The 27,332-nt window shown below is 43.5% G+C and overlaps 1 protein-coding gene across 2 annotated transcripts in view; it reads right to left on the reverse strand.

Moving 5' to 3' along the window:
* The window catches only part of rnf24 (ring finger protein 24), a 56,602-nt gene that overhangs the window by 18,134 nt on the left and 11,136 nt on the right, over window positions 1–27,332 (reverse strand). For both annotated transcript variants that reach the window (XM_014195618.3, XM_014195619.3), the window contains exons 2-3: window positions 4,821–4,970; window positions 410–452 (exon numbers count right to left, since the gene is read on the reverse strand). In XM_014195618.3, the coding sequence (XP_014051093.1) occupies window positions 410–452; window positions 4,821–4,963 (186 nt within the window). In that variant the 5' untranslated portion in view covers window positions 4,964–4,970. The remainder of the gene's footprint in view (window positions 1–409; window positions 453–4,820; window positions 4,971–27,332) is intronic.

Raw genomic sequence — 27,332 nt, forward strand, 5'->3', positions numbered from 1 at the left:
CACCACTCACTTAAAGGGATTAAAGGCGTATCAACAAAATCAATGCTTCCTGCTGCTATTTCACGCACAGCATCTGGAAATGTCTTCTCTGATAGGAAGGAGTACAGCTACGACTGGAAGTTACTTTTTCAGCAGGCTGGCTGGCTAAAACTGGCCGTACATTTGATTAAGGTGGAGTCCCCCACTTCCAATGAAACTAGCCCAAAATAAACCACAATCCTTCTGTTTTTACCCTGATGCCTTCTACAGTATGTATATTAAGGGTGTGTACTATATAATGTGTATGTTCAGCAACAGAGGATTTGTAGGCTACAGTGACATACTGTGAGAAAAAGAAACCATGTCCATAGTATCTTTGTGTGTGTGTGCAAGTGTGAGCGCACGCGTGCATAGACGACGGGCCTCTTACTTGTTTGTACGCATACAGCTCCTTGTGCGCCTGGTGCCTTAACCTGTAGGGACAAGGCAGAGAAACACAGCATCTCTTCAATTAGTAAAGGAGCCGCTACAACTCGCCAGTTGCACTCACAGTACATTCAGATACAGTGGCAAGTCAATAGACCCTGAAACAGGAAGTGAGCAACTGTATAGATAGAGAGCATTCGGGGCAGAAAAACATGGCTGCTTAAACAATGTCCATTCAAATCTCCAGCACGGAAATAAAAGCAAGTCAAATTCAACTGTTTAGGCGCTGTAGAAACAGACATTGATGGCAGTGCTGCAGTTTTGAACTAGCCTGGTCTACATTGGATTAAAAATTATTTTAGTGCTACGAAACTTTCAAGAAACTCACCCCTGTACAATATCTTGACTATGGTAGCCTGGATTCAATCTTAACCTTCCATTTTTTTTAATCTTTAGTTTTGAAGTCATAAATCAATCCAGATGAGTTGATGGAAGCTACGGTCATTGTAATAACCACTGAATTGAATCCCGGCCTTTCCCTATGAACTCTTTATATACACACACACAGGAAATACTGTCATCATATGTGGTTCCACTTGGCATTTCAAAATGGCTTTTGAAAAGGATTGGATCTGCTATCTTTTATGGTCTATGAAATGGAATGGCCCGAGGTCGGGTAGGGCACCCGTTCTGCCCACAGACCCATTTGATTTCACAATGGTGGTATCCCAAATCCCTATGTGCTCTTGTCTAATGTAGTGCACTATATAGGGAATAGGGTTTCATTTGGGACGAACTCTGTGATATCACACCCATCTCACAGCTGTGAACGGTGACATTTAACCCCAATGGCTTGGCTGCTTCTGACCCTAATGACACTTATACACCTCCCCCACTAACCCCGACCAAACCAAAACATAACCTACTTCCCACCTATCAGCACCAAACTCAATCTCACTCAAACGTCACCCGGACGACCTTATGACGACTTTGACGGAGCACTGGTCAGCAGTCGTGCTGTGGCACAGCTCCACTGCCACAACTAGGTGGGAATTCCACACCTTGACACGACTCAATGTAATGTGGGCCCCCCGTACTGAATGGCAAATGGTCTGGTCCGAACTGGACTGCTTAGACAAAATGTCCGCCATGTCGAGAGACTAATGCTTTCCCTCTCAAGCGTTAAAAAAAGCACCCCCACGTGCGGTTTCTGCCAGCAGGACACATGGTTTTATCACCATCATTCGTGTGAATGCAGCAGGGATGATTTTCACGTGAGTGCGCCTAACTAACCAGAGCTCCTGTCTTGCCTTTACCGTAGTGGCCTTCGTTAATGCTGACTAGGCTAGAAGGAGAGACAGATGAATCATTTGTGTGGGAGAAATGGGAGCTTTACTTTACATCCCAGTAAAACTAAACAACTTCCTTTCTTGATTTTCTTCCCTTGACCTTCACAAGCAATGATGGGTGACAGGACTGGATAGGGCTCTGATATTTTACTTTCACCTTTAAAGTCCTAAGATATATGATCAAGCGGATAGAATACAAGGAAAGGAAACGACTGGGCACATTAACCTTCATCTTTAGTGGGGAAGCTAAGGTCCTTTAAGAGGGCATGACAATGCTCACAAATGGGAGAGGAGTATAAAGGTCAACTCAAGAGAGAGGCAGCCAAGCATAGGGAAGTCCATATTCTTAAGATAAATAACCCTTTGAAAAGTGTTGTGAATGGAAAATGACACCTAACTTACTATAGCTTGAAGAAAGTCAGCCATGAGAAAGCACAAAATTTAAATAGATCCACAAATATTATGAAAACGGTGAGTATATATACCACCCTGTGAACATTTTTACTATGAACAGTTAATACACGTAGTGCATTAACATTAAGCTAGCTTGGATATTAACAGACATTTATAAACAAATAACTATTTTGGTAACTCCGTTTAGACATTTTCCCATCACCTGAAGTTAAAAGGAAGATCATAGATAACGCCAGTGGTCGGTTTGTATTGTCATTACACCAACCATTCACTTCAGCACAAATCAAAAAGGCAAAAGAATAAAACATGTTGAATGAAAAACAGAATCGAAAGACAGTAGGAGGAGGGATAGATATACACAGAGTTCACAAAACATTAGGAACACCTGCTCTTTCCATGACAGACTGAATCCAGGTAAAAGCTTTTATCCCTTATGGATGTCACCTGTTAAATCCACTTCAAAATCAGTGTAGATGAAGGGGAGAAGACAGGTTAAAGAAGGACTTTTAAGCCTTGAGACAATTGAGACATGGATTGTGTGTGTGCCATTCAAAGGTGAATGGGCAAAACAAAAGATTTAAGTGCGTTTGAACAGGGTATGGTAGTAGGTGCCAGGCGCACCGGGATGAGTGCGTCAAGATCTGCAACGCTGCTGGGTTTTTCACGCTCAACAGTTTCCCGTGTCTATCAAGAATGGTCCAACGCCCAAAGGACATCCAGCCAACTTGACCCAACTTAAGGAAGCATTGGAGTCAACAAGGGCCAGCATCCCTGTGGAATGCTTGACACCTTGTAGTCCATGCCCCCAACGAATTGAGGCTGTTCTGAGGGCAAAAGGGGGTGCAACTCAATATTAAAAACATGTTCCTAATATTTTGTACACTCAGTGTATAAAAAAAAAGGGAGAAAAAGAGAAAGCGATTGAGAGACATATGTGTTGAAGATTTACCTCCGTTACTAGTAACCTTAACCTCTCGGAGCAGAGCGAGAGGCTGAGGGATCTGTAACACACAGCAGCACAGTTCTAGGAGAGAGACTGACACCTTCTGAAAGAGAGCAGCGGGTAAAGATGCAGAGACTCCCATTGGGCAAGGGGCAGAGGTCAAAGGTGAGGGGTCAGGGGGTTGTCAAAGGTGAGGGGCAGATTTGATAAGTGGCCCTGTTAGCATGGTAGTGAGGGGGATAGATGAAAGTTTCAGTAAAAATACAGGAGACCACAGAAGGGCCACTTGGTGCTTAGGGATGTGATCTTTCCATGGACTCCTATACTAAAATAATGTAACTGACTTCTAAAACAGAACTGGACAACAAACACTCCTCAACGTGTATGTGTGTGTATGGTGTGTTCGCCAACCACAGGCTTATTTCACGTATGTGTGTGGACTTCGGGACTGACCGAGAGGAGGGAGTCGAGTCTACCTGTGACGTTCAGCCTCACGTCAAGCTGTCCGGGCCGTGTTTGCTTGGGCCACACCGGGAAAGCGAGCATTAACATGTCCTCTCCAGAGCCCGACTGGCCTCGTTCCCCTCTCCTTTCCTGTATTTGTCCAGCTTTTAGAGGATCATCTGTGGACTGGCTGTGAGGAGTAGGGTCAAGTTGACCCAAGAAGAGCGTCTATGGGTAGTTTTGCATTTTCCCCACTAATGGTTAAGGTTAGGATTGAGGGAAGCTGATCCTAGATCTGTATCCAAGGGAAACGCCACACTGGAGCCTCGGTGTGATGTGAAGGGGGCTAAAGTTAAGACAGGGCTCAGTGTTTCGTCCATCGGTCTCTAAAGGCAATGAAACTGGGTCAAGGAAAATCAAACTGATTCTGTGTTAATATACATGGGAAGTGTAGCCTATCCAGTGAGGCCTTGTGGTTTTGTGGTGTGTGTGTGTGGTTGGTTTAGGGAACCATGGGGGCCACATGTTAGAAAGGGAGACTGCATCTTTAGAAGCCTCTCAGAGTAAAAACTGTCCCAAATGGCACCCTATTCCCTACACAGTGCATTACTTTTGACTAGGGCCCATAGGGCTCTGCTTGCTCAAATGTAGTGCACTATAGGGAATAGGGTGCCATTTGGGACAACGTTTTTCTATAAATTACTTAATCTGACCACCTTTTTTCCCCCTTTTCTTTTTCCTCACAGAATTGTATCGTGACACTGCATCAATTTCATAGTTTGTCTTGAGGAGGGAGGGGCGAAACAACGAAACAAAAGCAGAAACACACCATCTCCCCCCGCCGGTTAGGTAAAGGGCAGGGTGAATTTGGGTTGAGACATGCTGCTTCTCGCTACTATAGGTAAGAAATGCTACAGAGTTCCAACGTCATTGGCCATTGCCATGGTTGTCCACCATGGCAACAGTGCTCAGGACTATCGTGATTGGACCAGAGGGGCTAGAGTGGCGGGCCAATAAGATCTCCGCAAAGCAATATAATACAGCCAGGTCTGGGACTTCAAATGTATTGAAGGGGCCATTCTTTTTTTTTTAAATGGCCACCATAAACATTGGAGTGAGGCTCTGTTGATGTCAAATATGGGGTCACAAACAAATGTCATAACCCAGAATCTACACTGTCTGGCACCGGTGCAAGGAAACCTAAACACAAATCAAGATTTTCAAAGTAGACTATAGAAACTAGGAACTAGGAATGTGGATCATACCTTATCAAGTAGCAACAGAAGAGAAGGCTGAGGATGAAGACAAAGATGGCGGTCCCAAACACCACAATGTAGATGTTGAGAGGAAGGTTCTGAAACCCGATATTAGGCATCCTGAAACTGTAGTGCTGGAAATCGGAGCTCATGGATATCCTGCAAAGAGAGAGAGAGAGAGAGATGGATTAGGGGATGTGATAAAGTGATAGATAGTCCTGTGGTCAGTTGGGCTGAGTGTGTACTGGACAATTTCTCATAGCCTGCAGAAAGCTTTGATATGGCTTCCAGCCTGCCACAATGACAATAGGTAGGGTGAATTGACAAGAACAGGCCACCATGATCATATACATTTGTTAGTTGCGTAATGTCACTGAGGTAGGCCTATTCCTGATCTTGCACATCACTGCGGCACCTTCAGCATTCGAATGCTTGTAAAATGGCTTGAACAATATTAGTCTTTATTAGTACAGTGACAATCAATGTAATTTACTAGGTTATTGTTAACAAATAAGCTGTTGAAAATTGTGTTTTACCTGAATAAAATGAAGCTACCGGAGACAACTCATCTGGCTATACCTGCTGATCGGGGCTTACATTAGATTTTATTGTTCAAGATCACCATCAGCAATAGTTTTGGTAGTTTTGTTTTAAACTATCAGTATATATGGTGATTGTTATAAAGGGTAGGGTAAAGTTGATAATTTCACAACAGCACTGCATGTTGAAGTGGGATGAGAAGAGACCCTCACGCTGTAAAAAGGTCCAAAATGGTCAAAACCCCTCGATTTTAAAGGTGCAACACCATTTCCAGGTGCAACACCATTTCCTGGTTGATAAAATTCGATTAGTTCACCTAATTTCAGTTATGTAACAATACAAAAGTGTAGAGCAGGGATATTTGTCTCTAATCCTACAAGGTCCGGAGCCTGCTGGTTTTCTGTTCTACCTGATAAATAATTGCACCCACCTAGTGTCCCAGGTCAAATAAAGTTTAAATAATGAATAAATATATAAATAAATTCTGGACCTCGAAGCTAGTTCCACTGCATTTTTTCATTGTTCCCCTCTAATCAGGGCCTGATTTAAACTAGGCAAGTCAGTTAAGAACAAATTCTTATTTACAATGACTGCCTACCCTGGCCAAACCCTCCCCTAACCAGGACGACTCTGAGCCAATTGTGCACCGCCCTATGGGGCTCCTAATCACGGCCGGTTGTGATACAGCCCGGGATCGAACCTGGGTCTGTGGTGACGCCTCTAGCACAGCAATGCAGTGCCTTAAACCGCTGCGCCAGACAAAAGAGATTTCACAGCGACCTCTGTGCCACTTGGTCCATAAGAGTTTGAGGGGTGTAGAGAATCATTGTGCCATTTAAAATCGCTGTGAAATATATTTTCAGTAACCAAAAATATTGTATTTTCAGTGGTTTGAAGCTAGTGTACAAATTTGAAAGTAAAAGACGCAAAAGAAAATAAACACGGAAAGCATCGAAAATAGCGCATATACTGCTTCTTAGACATGCTTTCCATGTGAATAACAGATCTATAACTCACATTTATACACCATCTATATACAAAAGTATGTGGACACCCTTTGAAATTAGTGGACTCCTCTATTTTCTGCCACACAACAGGTGTATAAAATCGAGTACACAGCCATACAATCTCCATAGACAAACATTGGCAGTAGAATGGCCTTACTGAAGAGCTCAGTGACTTTCAACAGGACACCGTCACCTTTCCAACAAGTCAGTTCGTCAAATTTCTGACCTGGTCAACTGTACGTGCTGTTATTGTGAAGTGGAGCAACAACGGCTCAGCTGCAATGTGGTAGGCCACACAAGCTCACAGAACAGGACCGGAGAGTGCTGAAGTCATCTGTCCTTGGTTGCAACACTCACTACCGAGTTCCAAACTGCCTCTGGAAGCAACGTCAGAACAAGAACTGCTCGTCGGGGGCTTCATGAAATGTGTCTACATGGCCGAGCAGCCGCACACAAGCCTAAGATCACCATGCACAGTGCCAAGCGTCGGCTGGAGCGGTGTAAAGCTCGCCGCCATTGGAGTAGTGGAAACGTGTTCTCTGGAATGATGAATCACGCTTCACCATCTGGCAGTTCGCAGGGATGCAAACTGGTGAGGGCCCAAAAAAGGTGTTACTTTTTTTTGTTGCACCGAAACATGCAAAAAATCCCTGCTAGGGGGAAATGCAGGTTTTAACTAATTAAACAACAAAGACTTGTGTGTGTGTGTAAAATAAAAAGTACTTAATGTGAACCTAACTCACTGCTAAAAAATGTAAAGAAAGCAATCCAATGTTATTTGTTGCCTAGACTTTACTGCAATTGACACTCAAGTCTTGGAAAAAAAAAACAACACACTAATATTGCAGTTAGCCATGGCAGCCTTTATAATAGAACGCTTGTGATCACACACACACACATCTAAATATTGCACTTGGGAAAAAACATCTTAAAGTAGAAATAGAAACAAACAGGCATTGATCAAGTGCACAAGGCTACATGTGTGCAAAAATAATGTTCACTGAGTAAAATATTAAATAATCCCTCCTCACTCACACAAAAGTGTTACTGTCGAGTTCAACATAACATAAGCAACATCTTTGGGCTACTCTGCAGGTTATTACATTGTACACGTTCTGCCTGTGGACATATGTTCTACAATGTGCCAGCAGCAGAGCATGAGACCCTTTGTCGGCATAATTGATCTCTTTCAGGCAGAGTACATCTGGCATACCCATTTTTATCCACTCTATTGAAAAAGTGAGAAAGAGGGAAAGTGTGTGGTGTTTCTTTCACCTCTATAGGTTTCTCTGGCTAACTTGTTCCACCGCACTTTATCCCTCACCTCAAACTTTCCAAATGCCAGTTGTTTTTCGGTAACAGCTCATGAAGTACGCTTCATCACCTTCTCACCCCCGTCTCTGTGGTCAGGAAACCTACCTCTTCGTTATCGTTCAGGGGACGCGCTGCTGTAAATGGCAAACTGCCTTTCTACTCTCTGCTGTCTTTCCAGAGCAGATGTTGTAACTAGCAAATTGGTTGTCTCTTCAGTCGCGTCCTGCATTCTGTGGTTACGCTGGTGGAGGAGGAATAATGGTCTGGGGCTGTTTTTCATGGTTTGGGCTAGGCCCCTTAGTTCTAGTGAAGGGAAGTCTTAACACTACTGCATACAATGACATTTTAAATGATTCTGTGCTTCCAACATTGTGGCAATAGTTTGGGTAAGGCCCTTTCCTGTTTCAGCATGACAATTCCCCCGTGCACAAAGCACATACTTTTGGTGAAGTATTCAATTTAGTCAGGTCACCCAAAAAGTTGGGGTGAATTCCAAAGTTGTGCTATATATTAATTGGTTACGTCATAGCTAATTGTTTAAGATAAATGACTAGCTCAAACACTTTTAATTTGCAAAAAGTTAATTAGTGGGTGATGGTAATTTCAGATTGTTTTTTTAACATACATTGCTTCTCTAATCTGATAGTGTGGTGGTAGATGCCCAGTCTCAGCTCAGGTGCTTACATACACATAATATTTTTACACACACACACACTCTCTTTTTGGGGACCAACAATTTATTCCCATTCAAAATCCTATTTTCCCTAACCCTAAACTTAACCACTAACCCTAAAGTACTGAGGCCTGGCAAAATGTCCTCACAATTTCTGTTGTTTACTATTCTTGTGAGGACTTTTGGTACTAACAAGTATAGTAAAATGTGTCCACACACACACCCTACTACTATTGAAGAAAATACAATTCCTGAATGAGTATGTGTTTGTGTGGTCCACAACTGAAAATTCCCATTCTCCACAGAGGGACATGCCTAAGAATGAAAAGAGAAAGACCATATTTACCGTATCCCGGGAATTTAGAAAAATCCTCTGTATGGATTTTCCAATACTGTCAATACATTTAAAAAATATATAAATCTGAATATTTGTAATAAATAAATACCTGCAGTCAACCTGTGCACTAGGAAATAGACAAAGCAGATCGCATTCATCAGTTCGCCTGTTAGATCATTTTTCATTATGAAGCTTACCGGTACTAGTTCCCCAAAACAGCTGTTTAAGCCAGTCAACTGTGTTTGTTTACAAAGATGCACAACAAGCAAAACGGGAGCTTCTTGAGGTGAGTCACTCCTGCAGCGCAACTTAACTTGTATGAAATTCCAAACTGATATATTTTATAACTATTAAGTTAACTATCTAAGATGTGCCAAATCAACTCACTCCAGCTGGGTTTTGATAAATGGCTAACGTTAGCTTGCAAGATCAAGCTTCTTGGTGACAGCAGCAGAGACAATCCCCTCCTGGATGAAGATCCCTGCGGTCTAATATTTGTTTTGTGTGTGCTGCAAACTATGTTTTGAGATACTTGCATTACTTTATGAGATGTCTTAGTAGAAAAGGTTTGCATGCGCTCGTTAGCGTTTACCTAGCCTCCCCTATGGGGATTCCTTAGTACATGTTAGCATTCTGGTAAATAACATTTGAAAAAAAAAAAACAGCACCCCTTGTGTGCACTACCGGTAATAATGTATATCCTGGGATGGCACAGGCACAGTAAGAAGGTAAGAAACTGGATACAGCCCAACTCCACACACACACACACACAGTTTACAGTTACTCCTCCCTATACAGCCACGCCAACAGACATAATAAACCATAAACCCTGTCTTCCGCACACTGTTCACTTCAAGAGGACACACACTCATTAACCCACACACACACTCACCCGCGTGGTGCCTTCATAGTGTTGAGCGGAACCCAATCTATAACTCTGAGAACGGTAGCGCTGGGAAGAGGCTCAGCCTTTGTTCATTTTCCTTTTCCCCTCGTCACACACACTGCGACCACGAATGGTAGTAATAACACCATCACAATTTAAACACCCTCAGTCTCCCTAGCTTTAGCCCCTAGGCTGGTATGCGGTCATAAACACTGCTGCCCTCTCGGTTGGGCTCAAATCTGCCCCCTTGCTCTGCCAGTATGCAGTGGCGCCACGCCAACCTCACAATCTTTCTATCAAAACGAGGCAACGACTGGAAAGCCCGGTTATCGCCACTTAGCTGGGCTCCCAAAACACACTGGTTCCACATGGCCCTTTGACATACACATTCCAGAAGCAAACACCCACACAAACTCTGGGGTAACATGAAACCCATATGTTCAGACCAGGGCCTAAAATTAGCTTTTTGGTCCAGCAGCCACCGTGGCAGGTAGATCAAAAATATATATATAATCTACCAGGTCTAATTTACTTGAAACTAAAGTCTACTGAAGTGAGACTCTGTCCTTGTTTTTCTTGGCTATTTACCTTGTTTTGTTCACAAGCTAGGTTGTTTTTCAATGTTTGAGCTGAGTTTCAACTGTTAGGGAAGAGAAGATGATGATAAAATGGCGCCGGAAGAAATGGCAGCAGTTTTACGGGCGCCTAACCAATTGTGCTATTATGTGTGTTTTTCCTCGCGTCATTTGTAACTTATTTTGTACATAATGTTTCTGCCACCGTATCTTACGGCAAAAAAGAGCTTCTGGATATCAGGACAGCGATCACTCACCTCGGATTAGACAAAGATTTTTACTTCAACAAGCAGGACGTACAGGATGTACTTCAGACACCCGACAAGGCCAAAATCCCTGTCATTGGCAGGAGAAAAAGACGCAGGTACAGAGAACACAGAGCGGGGTGCCTTGTAAGGATACGCCGACGGCGAGTGGGAAATCTGCCTTTACCGTCAGTATTACTTGCCAACATGGATATTCAGCTTGTGGAATCTACACTGCACTGGCTAGATAGAACAGCACACTCCAGTAAGGGGGGGGGCAGATCGCGCATATTTGTAAACAGCTGGTGCACAAAATCTAAGGAAGTCTCTGGATTTTGCTCACCGGAAGTAGAGTATTTAATGATAAGCTGTAGACCACACTATTTACCAAGAGAGTTTTCATCTATATTTGTCGTAACTGTTTATTTACCACCACAGACGGATTCCTGCACTAAGACCACACTCAGTCAGCTGTATAAGGAAATAAGCAAACAGGAAACTGCTCACCCAGAGGCGACGCTCCTAGCGGCCGGGGACTTTAATGCAGGGAAACTTAAATCAGTTTTACCAAAATTTCTATCAGCATGTTAAATGCGCAACCAGAGGGAAAACCATTCTAGATCACTTGTACTCCACACACAGAGACGCATACAAAGCTCTCCCTCGCCCTCCATTTGGCAAATCTGACCACAATTCTATCCTTCTGATTCCTGCTTACAAACAAAAATTAAAGCAGGAAGCACCAGTGACTCGGTCTATAAAAAAGTGGTCAGATAAAGCAGATGCTAAACTACAGGACTGTTTTGCTAGCACAGACTGGAATATGTTCCGGGATTCTTCCGATGGCATTGAGTACACCACATTAGTCACTGGCTTTATCAATAAGTGCATCGAGGATGTCGTCCCCACAGTGACATTTTACATTTACATTTTAGTCATTTAGTAGACGCTCTTATCCAGAGCGACTTACAGTAGTGAATGCATACATTTCATTTCATGCATTTTTTTTTTTTGGTACTGGCCCCCCGTGGGAATTGAACCCACAACCATGGCGTTGCACACACCATGCTGGCGTTGCAAACACCATGCTCTACTAACTGAGCCACAGGGAAGGCCCGTACCAAAGTGACTACGTACATATCCTACCAGAAGCCATGGATTACAGGTAACATTCGCACTGAGCTAAAGGGTAGACCCACTGCTTTCAAGGTGCGGGACTCTAACCCGGAAGCTTATAAGAAACCTGCTATGCAGGACTAAGATTGAATCGTACTACACCGGCTCCGACGCTCACCTTATGTGGCAGGGCCTGCAAACTATTACAGACTACAATGGGAAGCACAGCCACGAGCTGCCCAGTGACACGAGCCTACTAGACGAGCTAAATCACTCCTATGCTCACTTCGAGGCAAGCAACACCGAGGCATGCATGAGAGCATCAGCTGTTCCGGACGACTGTGTGATCACGCTCTCTGTAGCCGACGTGAGGAAGACCTTTAAACAGGACAACATTCACAAGGCCGCGGGGCCTGACGGATTACCAGGACGTGTGCTCCGGGCACGTGCTGACCAACTGGCAGGTGTCTTCACTGACATTTTCAACATGTCCCTGATTGAGTCTGTAAAACCAACATGTTTCAAGCAGACCACCATAGTCCCTGTGCCCAAGAACACTTAAGGTAACCTGCTTAAATGACTAAAGACCCGTAGCAATGAAGTGCTTTGAAAGGCTAGTCATGGCTCACATCATCACCATAATCCCAGAAACCCTAGACCCACTCCAATTTGCCTACCGACCAAACAGATCCACAGATGATGCAATCTCTATTGCACTCCACACTGCCCTTTCCCACCTGGACAAAAGGAGCACCTATGTGAGAATGATATTCGTTGACTACAGCTCAGCGTTCAACACCATAGTGTCCTCAAAGCTCATCACTAAGCTAAGGATCCTGGGACCAAACACCTCCCTCTGCAACTGGATCCTGGACTTCCTGAAGGGCCGCCCCCAGGTGGTGAGGGTAGGTAGCAACACATCTGCCACGCTGATCCTCAACACTGGAGCCCCTCAGGGGTGTGTTCTCAGTCCCTTCCTGTACTCCCTGTTCACCCACGACTGTGTGGCCAGGCACGACTCCAACACCATCATTAAGTTTGCATACAACACAACAGTGGTAGGCCTGATCACCGACAATGACGAGACAGCCTATAGGGAGGTCAGAGACCTGGCCGGGTGGTGCCAGAATAACAACTTATCCCTCAACATAATCAAGACAAAGAAGATGATTGTGGACTACAGGAAAAGGAAGACCGAGCACGCCCCCATTCTCATCGACAGGGCTGTAGTGGAGCAGGTTGAGAGCTTCAAGTTCCTTGGGGTCCACATCACCAACAAACTAGAATGGTCCAAACACACCAAGACAGTCATGACGAGGGCATGACAAAGCCTATTCCCCTCAGGAAACTAAAAAGATTTGGCATGGGTCCTCAGATCCTCAAAAGGTTCTACAGCTGCAACATCGAGAGCATCCTGACTGGTCACATCACTGCTTGGTACGGCCACTGCTCGGCCTCCGACCGCGAAGCACTACAGAGGGTAGTGCGTACGGCCCAGTACATCACTGGGGCTAAGCTGCCTGCCATCCAGGACCTCTGTACCAGGCGGTGTCCGAGGAAGGCCCTAAAAATTGTCAAAGACCCCAGTCAGACTGTTCTCTCTGCTATCGCATGGCAAGCGGTAACGCAGTGCCAAGTCTAGGACCAAAAGGCTTCTCAACAGCATTTACCACCAAGCCATAAGACTCCTGACCAGGTAATCAAATGGCTAGCTGGACTATTTGCATCGTGTCCCGCCCCTACACACCTACTCATTCAAGGGTTTTTCTTTATTTTTACTATTTGTTTCTACCTTGTAGAATAATAGTGTAGAAATCAAAACTATGAAATAACACATAGTAACCAAAAAAGTGTTAAACAAATCAAAATGTATTTTCTATTTGAGATTCTTCAAAGTAGCCACCCTTTGCCTTGGTGACAGCTTTGCACACTCTTGACATTCTCTCAACCAGCTTCACCTGGAATGCTTTTTCAACAGTCTTGAAGGAGTTCCCACATATGCTGAGCACTTGTTGGCTGCTTTTCCGTCACTCTGTGGTCCAACTCATCCCAAACCATCTCAATTTGGTTGAGGTCAGGTGATTGTGGAGGCCAGGTCATCTGATGCAGCACTCCATCCCTTTTCTTCTTTGTCAAATAGCCCTTACACAGCCTGGAGGTGTGTTTGGTCATTGTCCTGTTGAAAAACAAATGATAGTTCCACAAAGCCCAGACCTGATGGCGTAATGCTGCAGAATGCTGTGGTAACCATGCTGGTTAAGTGTACCTTGAATTCTAAATATATCACAGACATGGTCACCAGCAAAGCACCCCCACACCATCTTCTCTATGCCTCACAGTGGGAACCACGCATGCGGAGATCATCTGTTCATCTACTCTGTGTCTCACAAAGACATGGCAGTTGGAACCCAAAAAAATCTCAATTTTGGACTCATCAGACCAAAGGACAGATTTCCAAAGGACATGTACCTTGGCCCAAGCAAGTCTCTTCTTCTTATCGGTGTCCTTTAGTAGTGGTTTCTTTGCAGCAATTCAACCATGAAGGCCTGATTCACGCAGTCTCCTCTGAACAGTTGATGTTGAGATGTGTCTGTTACTTGAACTCTGAATCATTTACTTGGGCTGCAATTTCTGAGGCTGGTAACGCTAATGAAGTTATCCTCTGCAGCAGAGGTAACTCTGGGTTCGTCCTTACCTGTGGCGGTCCTCATGAGAGCCAGTTTCATCATAGCACTTGATGGTTTTTGCGATTGCACTTGAAGAAACTTTAGAAGTTCTTGACATTATCCGTATTGAATGACCATGTCTTAAAGTAATGATGGATTGTCATTTCTCTTTGCTTATTTGAGCTGTTCTTTCCATAATATGAACTTGATCTTTTACCAAATAGGGCTATCGTCTGTATACCACCCCTACTTTGTCACAACACAACTGATTGTGTCAAACGCATTCAGAAGGAAAGACATTCCACAAATTAACTTTTAATAAGGCACAGCTGTTAATTGAAATGCATTACAGGTGACTACCTCATGAAGCTGGTTGAGAGAATGCAAAGCTGTCATCAAGGCATCAAGAATCTCAAATATTTGGATTTGTTTAACACCGTTTTGGTTACTACATGATTCCATGTGTTATATAGTCAAAAATAAAGAAAAACCCTTGAATGAGTAGATGTGTCCAATCTTTTGACTAGTGCTGTACACCTGTCAGCAACGGGTGTGGCTGAAATAGCTGAATCCACAAATGTGAAGGGGTGTCCGCATACTGTACGCATGAATGTATGTAGTGCATGGGGGGGATTAACCCTTCCCAACCCCGACGGCTCTAAGGTCCCACCAGCTGTCTGTGTGGTATCCTACAGCAGGCTAAGTGCAGCGTTTCACCTAACCTCCCATCCTCTCACTCTGAAAAAAACACACTTTAGTCTCCTCTGACAGCTTTCCACAAATCTGCCTTCAAGTGGTCTTATTTTTATTTATTTTTTATTTTTTACATATAACCCTCAGATGGTGAAGGTTAGGCTAGTATAACTGGTAAACTGATCTTAGATCTACACTTACAGGCAAATTTTACCTCAATATGGCCTCATTCGACGACTCCCTATTCCGGTTTATCTAAACAGCCTCTTGATCTACAGCTGAGAAAGGCATTACTATTGTACTACTAATGAAGGATGCCTAAGGAGGCAGGCTGACAGGTCTGAGATCTGTGAGCAGGCCTACTACAGCAGTACCTCCAATGGGCATCCTGGCTGACAGGTCAAGATCATCCATCTCTCCTCACTGCTGTCGTAGCCTAGTTCTTGGTCTTGGGAAAATGAATCTCTGTCCATGGCAATTTGACTGGAAACCCTTCTAGCGATTCTACTTCTGTGGATATTATATATTGACCCAAAGGCAACTATGACGGCTAGTCTAGAGCTACTCGGAGACATTGGAGTAACAATCTAAACTCAGCAAAAAAAAGAAACGTCCTCTCACTGTCAACTGCGTTTATTTTCAGAAAACGTAACATCTGTAAATATTTGTATGAACATAAGACTCAACAACTGAGACATAAACTGAACAAGTTCCACAGACGTTAGACTAACAGAAATGGAATAATGTGTCCCTGAACAAAGGGGGGTGTCAAAAAGTAACAGTATCTGGTGTGGCCACCAGCTACATTAAGTACTGCAGTGCATCTCCTCCTCATTGTCACGCTGGTGCCAGTGCTGTCTGGTGAGGACCTGCCTTACAACAGCCCTACAAGCCCTCAGTCCAGCCTCTCTCAGTCTATTGCAGAGAGTCTATGCACTGATGGAGGGATTGTGGGTTCCTGGTGTAACTCGGGCAGTTGTTGTTGCCATCCTGTACCTGTCCGGCAGCTGTGATGTTCGGATGTACCGCTCCTTGTCAGGTGTTGTTACACTTGGTCTGCCACTGCGAGGACGATCAGCTGTACATCCTGTCTCCCTGTAGTGCTGTCTTAGGCGTCTCACAGTACGGACATTGCAATTTATTGCCCTGGCCACATCTGCAGTCCTCATGCCCCCTTGCAGCATGCCTAAGGCACGTTCACGCAGATGAGCAGGGACCCTGGGCATCTTTCTTTTGGTGTTTTTCAGAGTCAGTAGAAAGGCCTCTTTAAGGTGACAGTTATGGAAACTTAGGACACTAATTGCCTACCGTCTGTAAGCTGTTAGTGTCTTAAAGACCGTTCCACAGGTGCATGTTCATTAATTGTTTATGGTTCATTGAACAAGCATGGGAAACAGTGTTTAAAGCCTTTAAAATGAAGATCTGTGAAGTTACTTGGATTTTTTTGAATTATCTTTGAAAGACAGGGTCCTGAAAAAGGGACGTTTCTTTTTTTGCTGAGTTAATTTATTTAGCCCAGATGGATAACAATTAGCTCCACCATCGTCTTGTTTGGACTGGGCTTGGCTCACCCCAAGACTAGTTCTGCTGTGGCTCTAGCTGGATCTGGCAGTGGAACTCTCTCCCTCCGAACAATGTTGAGAAACACACAAACATACACCAGAGCCAGCGCAAGCTTGCTGAGACAAAGGCTGTTTCTGTCAGGACTGGCAGAGCCACGCGTCGTTATGCAACAACCCACCGTGTAAACGTTGTTGGGTGGGTGCTAATGCCATGGCAGGCAAGCAGCACTCAGATATGATCACTAATTTCTTTATGAAGGCACTGTTATAACTTATCATGACTGAGGTAGACTAGAAGGTGTGTGTGGAGGAGCAGTTTGTTTTTACGACTGGTGCCCCTGGTAGTATACTGTGATTTTTTCCAGAGTTTTATGGATTGGCCATTAGGTGATTTGCAGTCATTAAAGCTTAGCCTATCTGTTTTTTTACACTGTCTAACAGGCTAACTATAAGAGGACTTGAATACAATAGACCATTTCAGTCCCTGACAGACTGTCCTCGGCCCCTGACTATCATCTCAAAATGATGGACTTCTTACCACTACATTCCCCAAAATCTAGCCTATTACAGTTAGGCATGATTTATGATTGATGTTAAGTTGATTAAATAGCTACGTTTTCACCACGTGTGGTGACACACTGAGGACATACAGGACACGGCTTTGATTCAATTGATGTAAGATCTGGGGGTGCAGGTCTTGGCCTACAGTGGCAAGAAAATGTATGCGAACCCTTTGGAATTAACTGGATTTCTGCATAAATTGACAACAATAGACAAAGAGTGTGCTTAAACTAATAACACACAAATTATTGTATTTTTCTTGTCTATATTGAATACATAATTTAAACATTCACAGTGTAGGTTGGAAAAAGTATGTGAATCCCTAGGAGAACGACTTCTCCTAAAGCTAATTGGAGTCAGGAGTCAGCTAACCTGGAGTCCAAATCAATGAGAAGAGATTTGGCGATGTTGTTTAGAGCTGCCTTGCCCTATAAAAAAATCTGAGTTTGCTATTCACAAGAAGCATTGCCTGATGTGAACCATGCCTCGAACAAAAGAGATCTCAGAAGACCTAAGATTAAGAATTGTTGACTTGCATAAAGCTGGAAAGGGTTACAAAAGTATCTCTAAAAGCCTTGATGTTCATCAGTCCACAGTAACACAAATTGTCTATAAATGGAGAAAGTTCAGCACTGTTGCTACTCTCACTATGAGTGGCCATCCTGCAAAGATGACTGCAAGAGCAGAATGCTCAATGAGGTTAAGAGGAATCCTGGAGTGTCAGCTAAAGACTTACAGAAATCTGAGGAACATGCTAACATCTCTGTTGACGAGTCTACATATGTAAAACACTAAACAAGAATGGTGTTCATGGGAGGACACCACGGGAAGTCACTGCTGTCCAAAAAAAACATTGCTGCACGTCTGAAGTTTGCAAAAGTGCACCTGGATGTTCCACAGCACTACTGGCAAAATATTCTGTGGACAGATGTTATATGGAATTGTTTGGAAGGAACATACAACACTAGGTGTTGAGAAAAAAGGTACAGCACACCTACATCAAAACGTCATTCCAACTGTAAAGTATGGTGGAGGGAGCATCATGGTTTGGGGCTGCTTTGCTGCCTCAGGGCCTGGGCAGCTTGCTATCATCAACAGAAAAATGAATTCCCAAGTTTATCAAGACATTTTTCAGGAGAATGTTAGGCTATCTGTCCGCCTACTGAAGCTCAACAGAGGTTGGGTGACGCAACAGCACAACGACCCAAAACACAGAAGTAAATCAACACAACAGAATGGCTTCAACAGAAGAAAATAGTGGCCCAGTCAGAGTCCTGACCTCAACCCGATTGAGAGGCTGTGGTATGACTTCAAGAGAGCAGTTCACACCAGACATCCCAAGAATATTGCTGACCTGAAACAGTTTTGTAAAGAGGTCTGATCCGCAACTACAGAAAACTTTTGGTTGAGGTCATTGCTGACAAAGGAGGGTCAACCAGTTATTAAATCCAAGGGTTCACATACTTTTCCCACCCTGCACTGTGAATGTTTACACGGTGTGTTCAATAAAGACATGAAAACGTATAATTGTTTATGTGTTATTAATTTAAGCCGACTGTGTTTGTCTGTTGTTGTGACCTAGATGATAATCGGATCAAATTTTATGACCAATTTATGCAGAAATCCAGGTATTTCTAAAGGGTTCACATACTCTTTCTTGCCACTGTAAATGTCAACATAGCAGCTAAGTAGCCTAGCGGCTGTTGAAGTAGGGTGGGACGGGGTAAGGAGGGGGTGGGGAACGGGTCAGGGAAGAGCGGATTTTAAAGGTCTCTCTTGGGGATCTCGTCCAGAGTGATTTATAGAATCCCTCCCAGAACCCCTTCCTCCCCTTGTTGTGTCGCAGGCAGCTGTCGATCATCGACCCCCTGCTAATGGACAGTATCAGGATTCGCTTAGCTAGATGGTCCCGGGTTCACCCCGTCGTCCCGGTAACCCTACCCCGCCGCGGTAAACAACCGACGTCATCCACAAAGGCTCGTTTCAGGTGTCACTCAGGGCTGTATGTTGTCCTGCTATTGAATGGAGCAAAGAAATGAGAAGAAAATACTCAAATACACTATTGGCAGTCCTAATTCATCCCTTTTAAATTCTGACACTGACTCGCTCTTCAATTCTGACACCGACTACCCTCTAAAAAGACTTTTTCCTTCTTTCATCACTGGGATCTCTCCGTCTCTAAGCACATCCTTGCAGGAGGTCGAAGAAGCCCAGGAAGTGGAGATACCGGTCCAGAGTCTGTGCCTCTCAGCACTGACAGCGACGGTCATTCACTGAAGGAGCAAACAGACAGACACAGAGAGACAGAGACAGAGAGACATCTACTCTTAAATGGGCACTGACAGCTAGGGAGACTACGGCCTACAGCCAGTTACTCTGTGGGGCTGGAACACACAAATGCCTACAAATAAACGCACACTCACTCCAGGGATCAACGGACCTCACAACGTGGACCTTTATTCACATTTCTCTTGTTTGTACTGAATCAGGCCACTTTGAGAGGGGAAAAATCCAAAGTACACTTCACTTGCCTCACACAGTGCCAGAACAAAGCCAATTGAACTGACAGTCAGAGAGACAGGACTATTGACTGTATAAATTACAGAATCTACCACTGACACACCACTGCCCTCAAACGGAAAGCACCTAAAAGTCATCAGATCTCATCACAGAAAAGTACCTAAAATATCCTACGAAGGAGGACCTGAAAATTCCCTAGCTCCTACTTCTCATTTACTCAACACTCCATCCACCTCAGACTGGTTCCAACCCAAAATCTATTAGAGCATCTAAAAATACCTCCCATCTAGCCTATCCTCCCTTCAAACTGGAAGGCCCTCTCAGCCAGGCCAGGACACAACAAACCCACAGCTCATAGTTGACTGGAGACAGGCTTGAGGAGGTGAGGGAAATGGGAACGTGCTTACAGACTAGCCTATATCTGCTCAATATAGGCCGTATATTCTCGCTAACTATGCCAAGGCCAGTTCAGCCAAAAGCATTTTAATGGGCGGAACAACAAAGGCTTTGCCCTCTCATCGTTCTGAGGCAACGGGTCCGTCCTTACAGTACTGTAACCACACTGCTTTGTTAGCCGTGGGGTAGTTCGCATTTCAACACGTCGGTCGTGCCTCTCTCAGAGGAGACTTATACAAGGTTCACAGAGGATGATAAAGCCGTAAAAATAGACTGGGGAAGCAGACCGAGAGAGAGCACGACGCACTCTGCCATGTGAGAAGCGGAGAACTGATAGCCAACTCGTTTTGAGAGAGAATGATTTAAGGTGAGACAACGACAAGGCAAAAAAGGCTTTTGGTTGTTGGCTCTTTGTTTCAATGGCTAACCTTTGAGAAGCTATGTAGCCTAAGCTCTTTGTGAGGTTAGATAAGGTGAGGGCTCTCTCTCTTTGGCAAGGCTCTTAACATTTGTAAAGAATAAATAATAGATATTTTTAGTCTTCAAGGCTTGCAGTGTCTTTCAGTGTTCATTCCATCTTGAATTATTTATTTAGACTAAACTAAATTTGCTGACATTTCCACGAAAACCAGCAGACACATTTCGACGATAAGCCCTCTGACGTAGACCATACAAAAGGTTGTAGTTAAGCAGAGACGTTTTTTGAAAGATTCCTTGAGTGCTGCGGCCTTCAGCCATCTGCAAGTGGGTTGCAATTTAACAAGTGTATCAAATGACACAACCAACACCCTCTTCCCACAAGCCCCAGAACAGCTCGAAGTTCTTCCACAGGGCTTTTCTTACAGTAATTTACTCTTCTAGACCCTCTTCTACTCCCCTTCTCCAGCTTGTCCTGGGGGACCTCAGAAGGTTACAGCAGTGGAGATTCCTGCTGGACAGTGAAAGTGAAACCGGTTCTGGTTTGAAGATAAATTCTTTGCCCTCTGTGTGATCCCATCTTACATTGATTTCAATAAGCCCTCCAACGTGGCTTGAGAGAAGTCTTTGACCACGTTTCATACTGAAATTGGACATTTGGCAATTATAAGTTATGGGGTTACCGAACCGATTTGTTTCAACAAAATAGTCTAAACGAATGCTCAAACAATTTAAATGTATTTGGTTAAGCACCATAAAACCACAGTATGTGATTCAGAAGTGTTGTATAGGAAGTAAGACATGCCTTGTGTTTGCACACACACACTCTGGAGTGCCTCTCAGCCATTGCCCAGCAGCCACCAACCAGCTGCCAATCCACAGGACTGTTCACAAATCATCTTAAGGGGAAATAGATGGGCCAAAACACTTAAACAACACGTAGCCTAGCTAATGCCAAAACATACAGTAGCCAAAGCCTAGTTAATGCCAAACTAGCTTTCAATAAAACTAGCCTGCTTTATTGATTACAATTTAGTCTAGTCAGACAACACTGAAGGATGTGACCAATCTCAAAGCCTTAACCTGAACAAAAGTTTGACTACACAAGTACACATGCAAAAGAGGGTGCATTTCTTATGTCACAGACAACAGTGAAGTCCCAGTCAGACATGTATGGGTGCGGAGAAACAAGATCATTAATAACACCAGCACTGAGGGAAGGCTGTTTCTCTAGTTAAAGTAGTGTTTCTCAAACATGTCCTTGGGTGCATTGATAGTTTCCCACATTTGATTTATTCCACCGCTTGCACACCTGATCCAACTAGTTAAGGGCTTGATGATGATGGCTTGTTGACAAGCTGAATCAGGTGTGTTCGTACTGGAATATATTAAATATGTGGATCGCCTGAGGTTCCCAGGACGTGGACTGGTATGAGCAACCGTTGACTAGAGTCTGCCCAGGGATAAGGGATCTGATTACCCTGGCTGGGACTGGGTGACCTCAGGGTGAGGCCTCAGTAGTTTTCCCCTCGTTGCCTCCATGCGTCGGTCACATGGCGCTGCCCGCTGGTTCCTGGATTGCACCAGAGTAACCGCCCACATGGTAGGATGTTAGGTGCCAAGTGAGTAGTCCGGGGATTATTGGGCAAGTTCATTTCCTTATTTTTGGAGGGTAGTGGTGGTTTACTGGCAAGCTGTACCATTTAAACTATTGGTTATCTCCACATGGCAGGTATTCAATTAATACGGCCATGAAGGAGCTATCTTTAGTGTGCATTCTTGGTTGCCCCCCCCACAGCAATAAATGTAATGGCTCAATTTGACACAAGTGTTGAAAAATCATTGCTTTCATACCTCAATCTGTCCGAATACTCCACAACCCGAAATGCCCTTTGAAAGGCTCTAACAAAATTACCCTCCTTTTCTCCCTTGCATAACCTGTGGCTTTCTCAAATCACACTACAAGCCGGCATGGGGCCATAATACCATATCCACTCTATGCCGTTCCGGCAAACTAAGGAACCCCAGACCAGAGCACATTGCCTTACACTGGACCTAAAATTAGAGGTGCCTGGAAGTCCCTCCCACCAGATAGCCAGCCAAGTAGATAGTCAGAAAGTGAAAGAAGAACCCTCTTTGCATCGTTCCAGTAATTTTCCATTGCATTGGGCAGGGCCTAATACTAAGTAACAGGAATGGTCCAAAGCGGGGTAAGTCAGTGGCTTATCTAGACACAGCACCCCTGGTCAATAACCAGAATGTCAAATCAAATTTTATTGGTCACATACACATGGTTAGTGTTAATGCGAGTGTAGCGAAATGCTTGTGCTTCTAGTTCCAACTGTGCAGTAATATAAGTAATCTAACAATTCCCAACAACTACCTAATACACACAAATCTAAAAAGGGGTGAATGAGAATATGTACATATAAGTATACGGATGAGCGATGGCCGAGCGGCATAGGCAAGGTGCAGTAGATGGTATAAAATACAGTATATACATGTGATATGAGTAATGTAAGATATGTAAACATTATTAAAGTGGCATTATTTAAAGTGACTAGTGATCCATTTATTAAAGTGACCAGTGATTGGGTCTCCATGTAGGCAGCAGCCTCTCTGAGTTAGTGATTGCTGTTTAGTAGTCTGATGGTCTTGAGATAGAAGCCGTTTCTCAATCTCTCGGTCCCAGCTTTGATGCACCTGTACTGACCTCGCCTTCTTGATGATAGCGGTGTGAACAGGCAGTGGCTCAGGTGGTTGTTGTCCTTCATGATCTTTTTGGCCTTCCTGTGACATCGGGTGCTGTAGGTGTCATGGAGGGCAGGTAGTTTGCCCCAGGTGATGCGTTGTGCTGACCGCACCACCCTCTGGAGAGCCTTACGGTTGAGGGCGGAGCAGTTGCCGTACCAGGCTGTGATACAGCCCGACAGGATGCTCTCGATTGCGCATCTGTAAAAGTGGGTGGACCATTTCAGTTTGTCTGTGATGTGTACGCCCAGGAACTTAAAACTTTCCACCTTCTTCACTGCTGTCCCTTCGATGCAAATGTAAATGATAGGGGGGTGCTCCCTCTGCTGTTTCCTTTTTTTTATATATACTTTGGGTGAGAGGTTGTTTTCCTGACACCACACTCCGAGTGCCTTCACCTCCTCCCGGTAGGCTGTCTCCTCGTTGTTGGTGATCAAGCCCACTACTGTTGTGTCGTCTGCAAACTTGATGATTGAGTTGGAGGCGTGCATGGCCACACAGTCGTGGGTGAACAGGGAGTACAGGAGAGGGCCGAGCACACACCCTTGACATTCAGACAAAACACATTGAGCTGGGGTTTTTCCTGAAGATCTCTTAGAGTGTTTGATCAATACTACTTTTGCTAGAGGACAAATCACATGTCCCGATCATGACCAACTTAACCTTTGAACCTCCACCCACAGATTCATTTTTGAGGAATAATTCTCCGTCGCAACAGCATTGTCCGGGATTGAAGGGAAACTGACTGTCACTACTGCATGATTAGGAAGCACAAGAAGTTTTCATTTGTATTCGTATCCTATTGTAAACGGTCTTCATGGTGGTTTGATTACACTCATTGGAGGAAGAGATTCACCAAACAATTAGACTTTTCAGTGGGCCTAACTGCCCAAACATGGTAGGTTGATACATTATGAAAGAACATCAGCAATCAAAAAGTCACTACAGTAGTTCACTAATTATCATAGATAGTAGTGTAACACGTTCACACTAAATCAGGCTTTCACCCTCTTTGTTGAGGATTAAATCTTCCTTGAGAAATCAAGGAGCCAAAATCCCTCTTTGTAGAACTGCTTTTTTAACTAACTCCAGTTGTATAGATTTGGTTCAGAACACATGCTTTTGTAAGACCCCGCCCCCTCTCTTTTGTATTAAAATAGCTGACCGTTTGCAGTGTTTCGCAACACCACCAGCCAATTTACAGAGGGCTTGTGGCGAGCCCCCAGCACCCGAAACAAAGTCCATTATCTGATTCTGAAGTGGAAATTTCCACTGGCAGCTACAGCCAGCCATGATTTGCACATTTGAAACTTAACATACCAAAGGGCAACACCAAACCAGAGGCCTTGGGCAGAAGGCAGAGCTCCATAAGCGGCAGCAGGCAGGCAGGCATGGGGCTGTTCAAAACGCTGCCCGTCACGACTCACCACTACTATACACACACACACAAATCAGTCAGCCATTGTTTAATTGAGCTTGAAGCCCAAATTCCTGACATGGTGGTAGTAGCATTATCAGGGCTTTAGAAGTAATTGGAATCATCACAGCTTAGGCTAAAAGTATATATCATTGTTCCTAGTGATTGTGACAACAGTGGTGAGCTAATCTGCAAACCGACCCAGTCAAGTCAGCCCTAATGCAGAAGACTCACAAAGCTTACCACGGGATACATCCTATACTTCTGTCAGTTAGTCCTTTCTAAAGGGGAAACCTTCGAAAAAACTCCACTTTGTTCTCTATTGGCCAGCGGGACAATATGGGTGATTGGATTTGTTCACCGAGGGGGAGCGACACTGCTATAGCGTTAAATAGGCGTCATAGCGATTCAGGGAGAAAACATAACAGCGCTGTTCCCTCAGGCGCTGAAATATGTATTGCGAAAAAAAGAATGCTTGTTTTTCTGCACAGTTGATGCCAAGTTCTGCAATAAACTAGGTCAGACTAACTTTAGTTCCAGAGATGGAGATGTGGTAGCAAAGGGTAGAGAATGCACTTTGATAAGAGTGAACAAGGTCAACCTCAGGGATGTTTCTGCCATTGAAATACTTTGCGTTTTTTCGGGCCGCTGTATTAAAAAAGAATTATATTAAATCACGGTGTAAACTTAAATGACTAAAACCAGATAAAGTATGTAGAAACAATGATGGATCTATATATTTTAGTTTTTATAATATAATCTTTGAAAAATAAAAACTAGACAGTCAGGGAGAATTGAAAATGACAAAAACAATGAATTTAGCAGTATTGGTTTTGTTTAGAGGTCGACCGATTAATCGGAATGGCCGATTAATTAGGGCCGATTTCAAGTTTTCATAACAATCGGTAATCGGTATTTTTGGCCACCGATTTGCCGATTATTTTGTATTCTTTTTTTACCTTTATTTAACTCAGTTAAGAACACATTCTTATTTTCAATGACGGCCTAGGAACGATGGGTTAACTGCCTTGTTCAGGGGCAGAACGACAGATTTTTACCTTGTCAGCTTGGGGATGCAACCTTACGTTAACTAGCCCAACGCTCTAACCACCTGCTTTACATTGCCAAGGTAAGTTGCTAGCTGGCATTAAACTTATCTTATAAAAAAACAATCAATCAATCATAAACACTAGTTAACTACACATGGTTGATGATATTACTAGTTTATCTAGCCTGTCCTGCTTTGCATATAATCGATGTGGTGCGCATTCGCGAAAAAGGACTGTCTTTGCTCCGACGTGTACCTAACCATAAACATCAATGTCTTTCTTAAAATCAATACACAAGTATATATTTTTAAACCTGCATATTTAGTTAATATTGCCTGCTAACATGAATTTCTTTTAACTAGGGAAAATGTGTCACTTCTCTTGCAAACAGAGTCAGGGTATATGCAGCAGTTTGGGCCGCCTGGCTTGTTGCGAACTGTGAAGACTATTGACTTCGCCAAACGGGGATGATTTAACAAAAGCGTATTTGCGAAAAAATGCACAATCGTTGCAAGACTGTACCTAACCATAAACATCAATGCCTTTCTTAAAATCAATACACAGAAGTATATAATTTTAAGCCTGCATATTTAGCTAAAAGAAATCCAGGTTAGCAGGCAATATTAACCAGGTGAAATTGTGTCAGTTCTCTTGCGTTCGTTGCACGCAGAATCAGGGTATACAGAATCTGGCTCATTGCGAACTAATTTGCCAGAATTTTACGGAACTATTAAATAACATTGTAGGTTGTGCGATGTAACAGGAATATTTAGACTTATGGATGCCACCCGTTAGATAAAATACGGAACGGTTCCGTATGTCACTGAAAGAATAATGTTTTCGAGATGATAGTTTCCGGATTTGACCATATTAATGACCTAAGGTTTATTATATTATAGTTAAGTCTATGATTTGATATTTGATAGAGCAGTCTGAGCGGTGGTAGGCAGCAGCAGGCTCGTAATAATCAAAGGTATATGGTTTAGAGAGAAATAGTCGACGCGTCATAATTCCTGTAATAACTTGTGGCTGAACTTGAAAGGGGTTCCTTCGTTATTTTACCGTTCATGTCTTCCATAGAGAATGTCTTGATCTACTTCAAATAAGGTCTGTGTTTTGTGCTTAAACCGCCTCGGCGTTTTGATACCCGTGTAAATCTCACAAGGTAACGTTTGTCAACATATTTTCATAAATCCACTCTTCAAAAAAAATTACTTCGCTTATAATTGATCAGAGTTATATCCTATGGATATCTACACAGTTATAAAATTGGCAAGGTGGTGTAAGCCTAGACCTTATTTTAAGTTAATCTACAAATATCCTATGGAATAAATGAAGGAACCGCTTTTCAGATTTTGCTAGAAGGTGTCATGGGAATTATGACTCGCACTTTTGTAGTCAATTCTTACCATGCCCATTATTAAAATAGGATTTCCTGCATATAGAAATTACAGTTTTTGTTTTCAGCATTCATCACAGGTAACTTAAACTCTATTTTTGTTATTCAAACAGTTGAGAGTATTTGTCTCCTAAGCAGACTCTTCAGTATCGTTGTCACTTCAGAGCTGTGTGTATATATATATATATTTTAAAAAATCATAATAATAAATCGGCCGATTAATCGGTATCGGCTTTTCCGGCCCTCCAATAATTGGTATCGGCGTTGAAAAATCATAATCGGTTGTTATTATGTTTGAGCAAAATCGCACACCATTATAGCCATGGCTAAATGCATAGAATTGCAGGAAATTTGCTTTAAAACTGCAAAAAGCTCAGCTCCATGGAGAAAGTATCAG

Source organism: Salmo salar, chromosome 04 (genome assembly GCF_965601325.2).
Source record: "Salmo salar chromosome 04, fSalSal1, whole genome shotgun sequence".
Taxonomy (NCBI): Eukaryota; Metazoa; Chordata; class Actinopteri; order Salmoniformes; family Salmonidae; genus Salmo; species Salmo salar.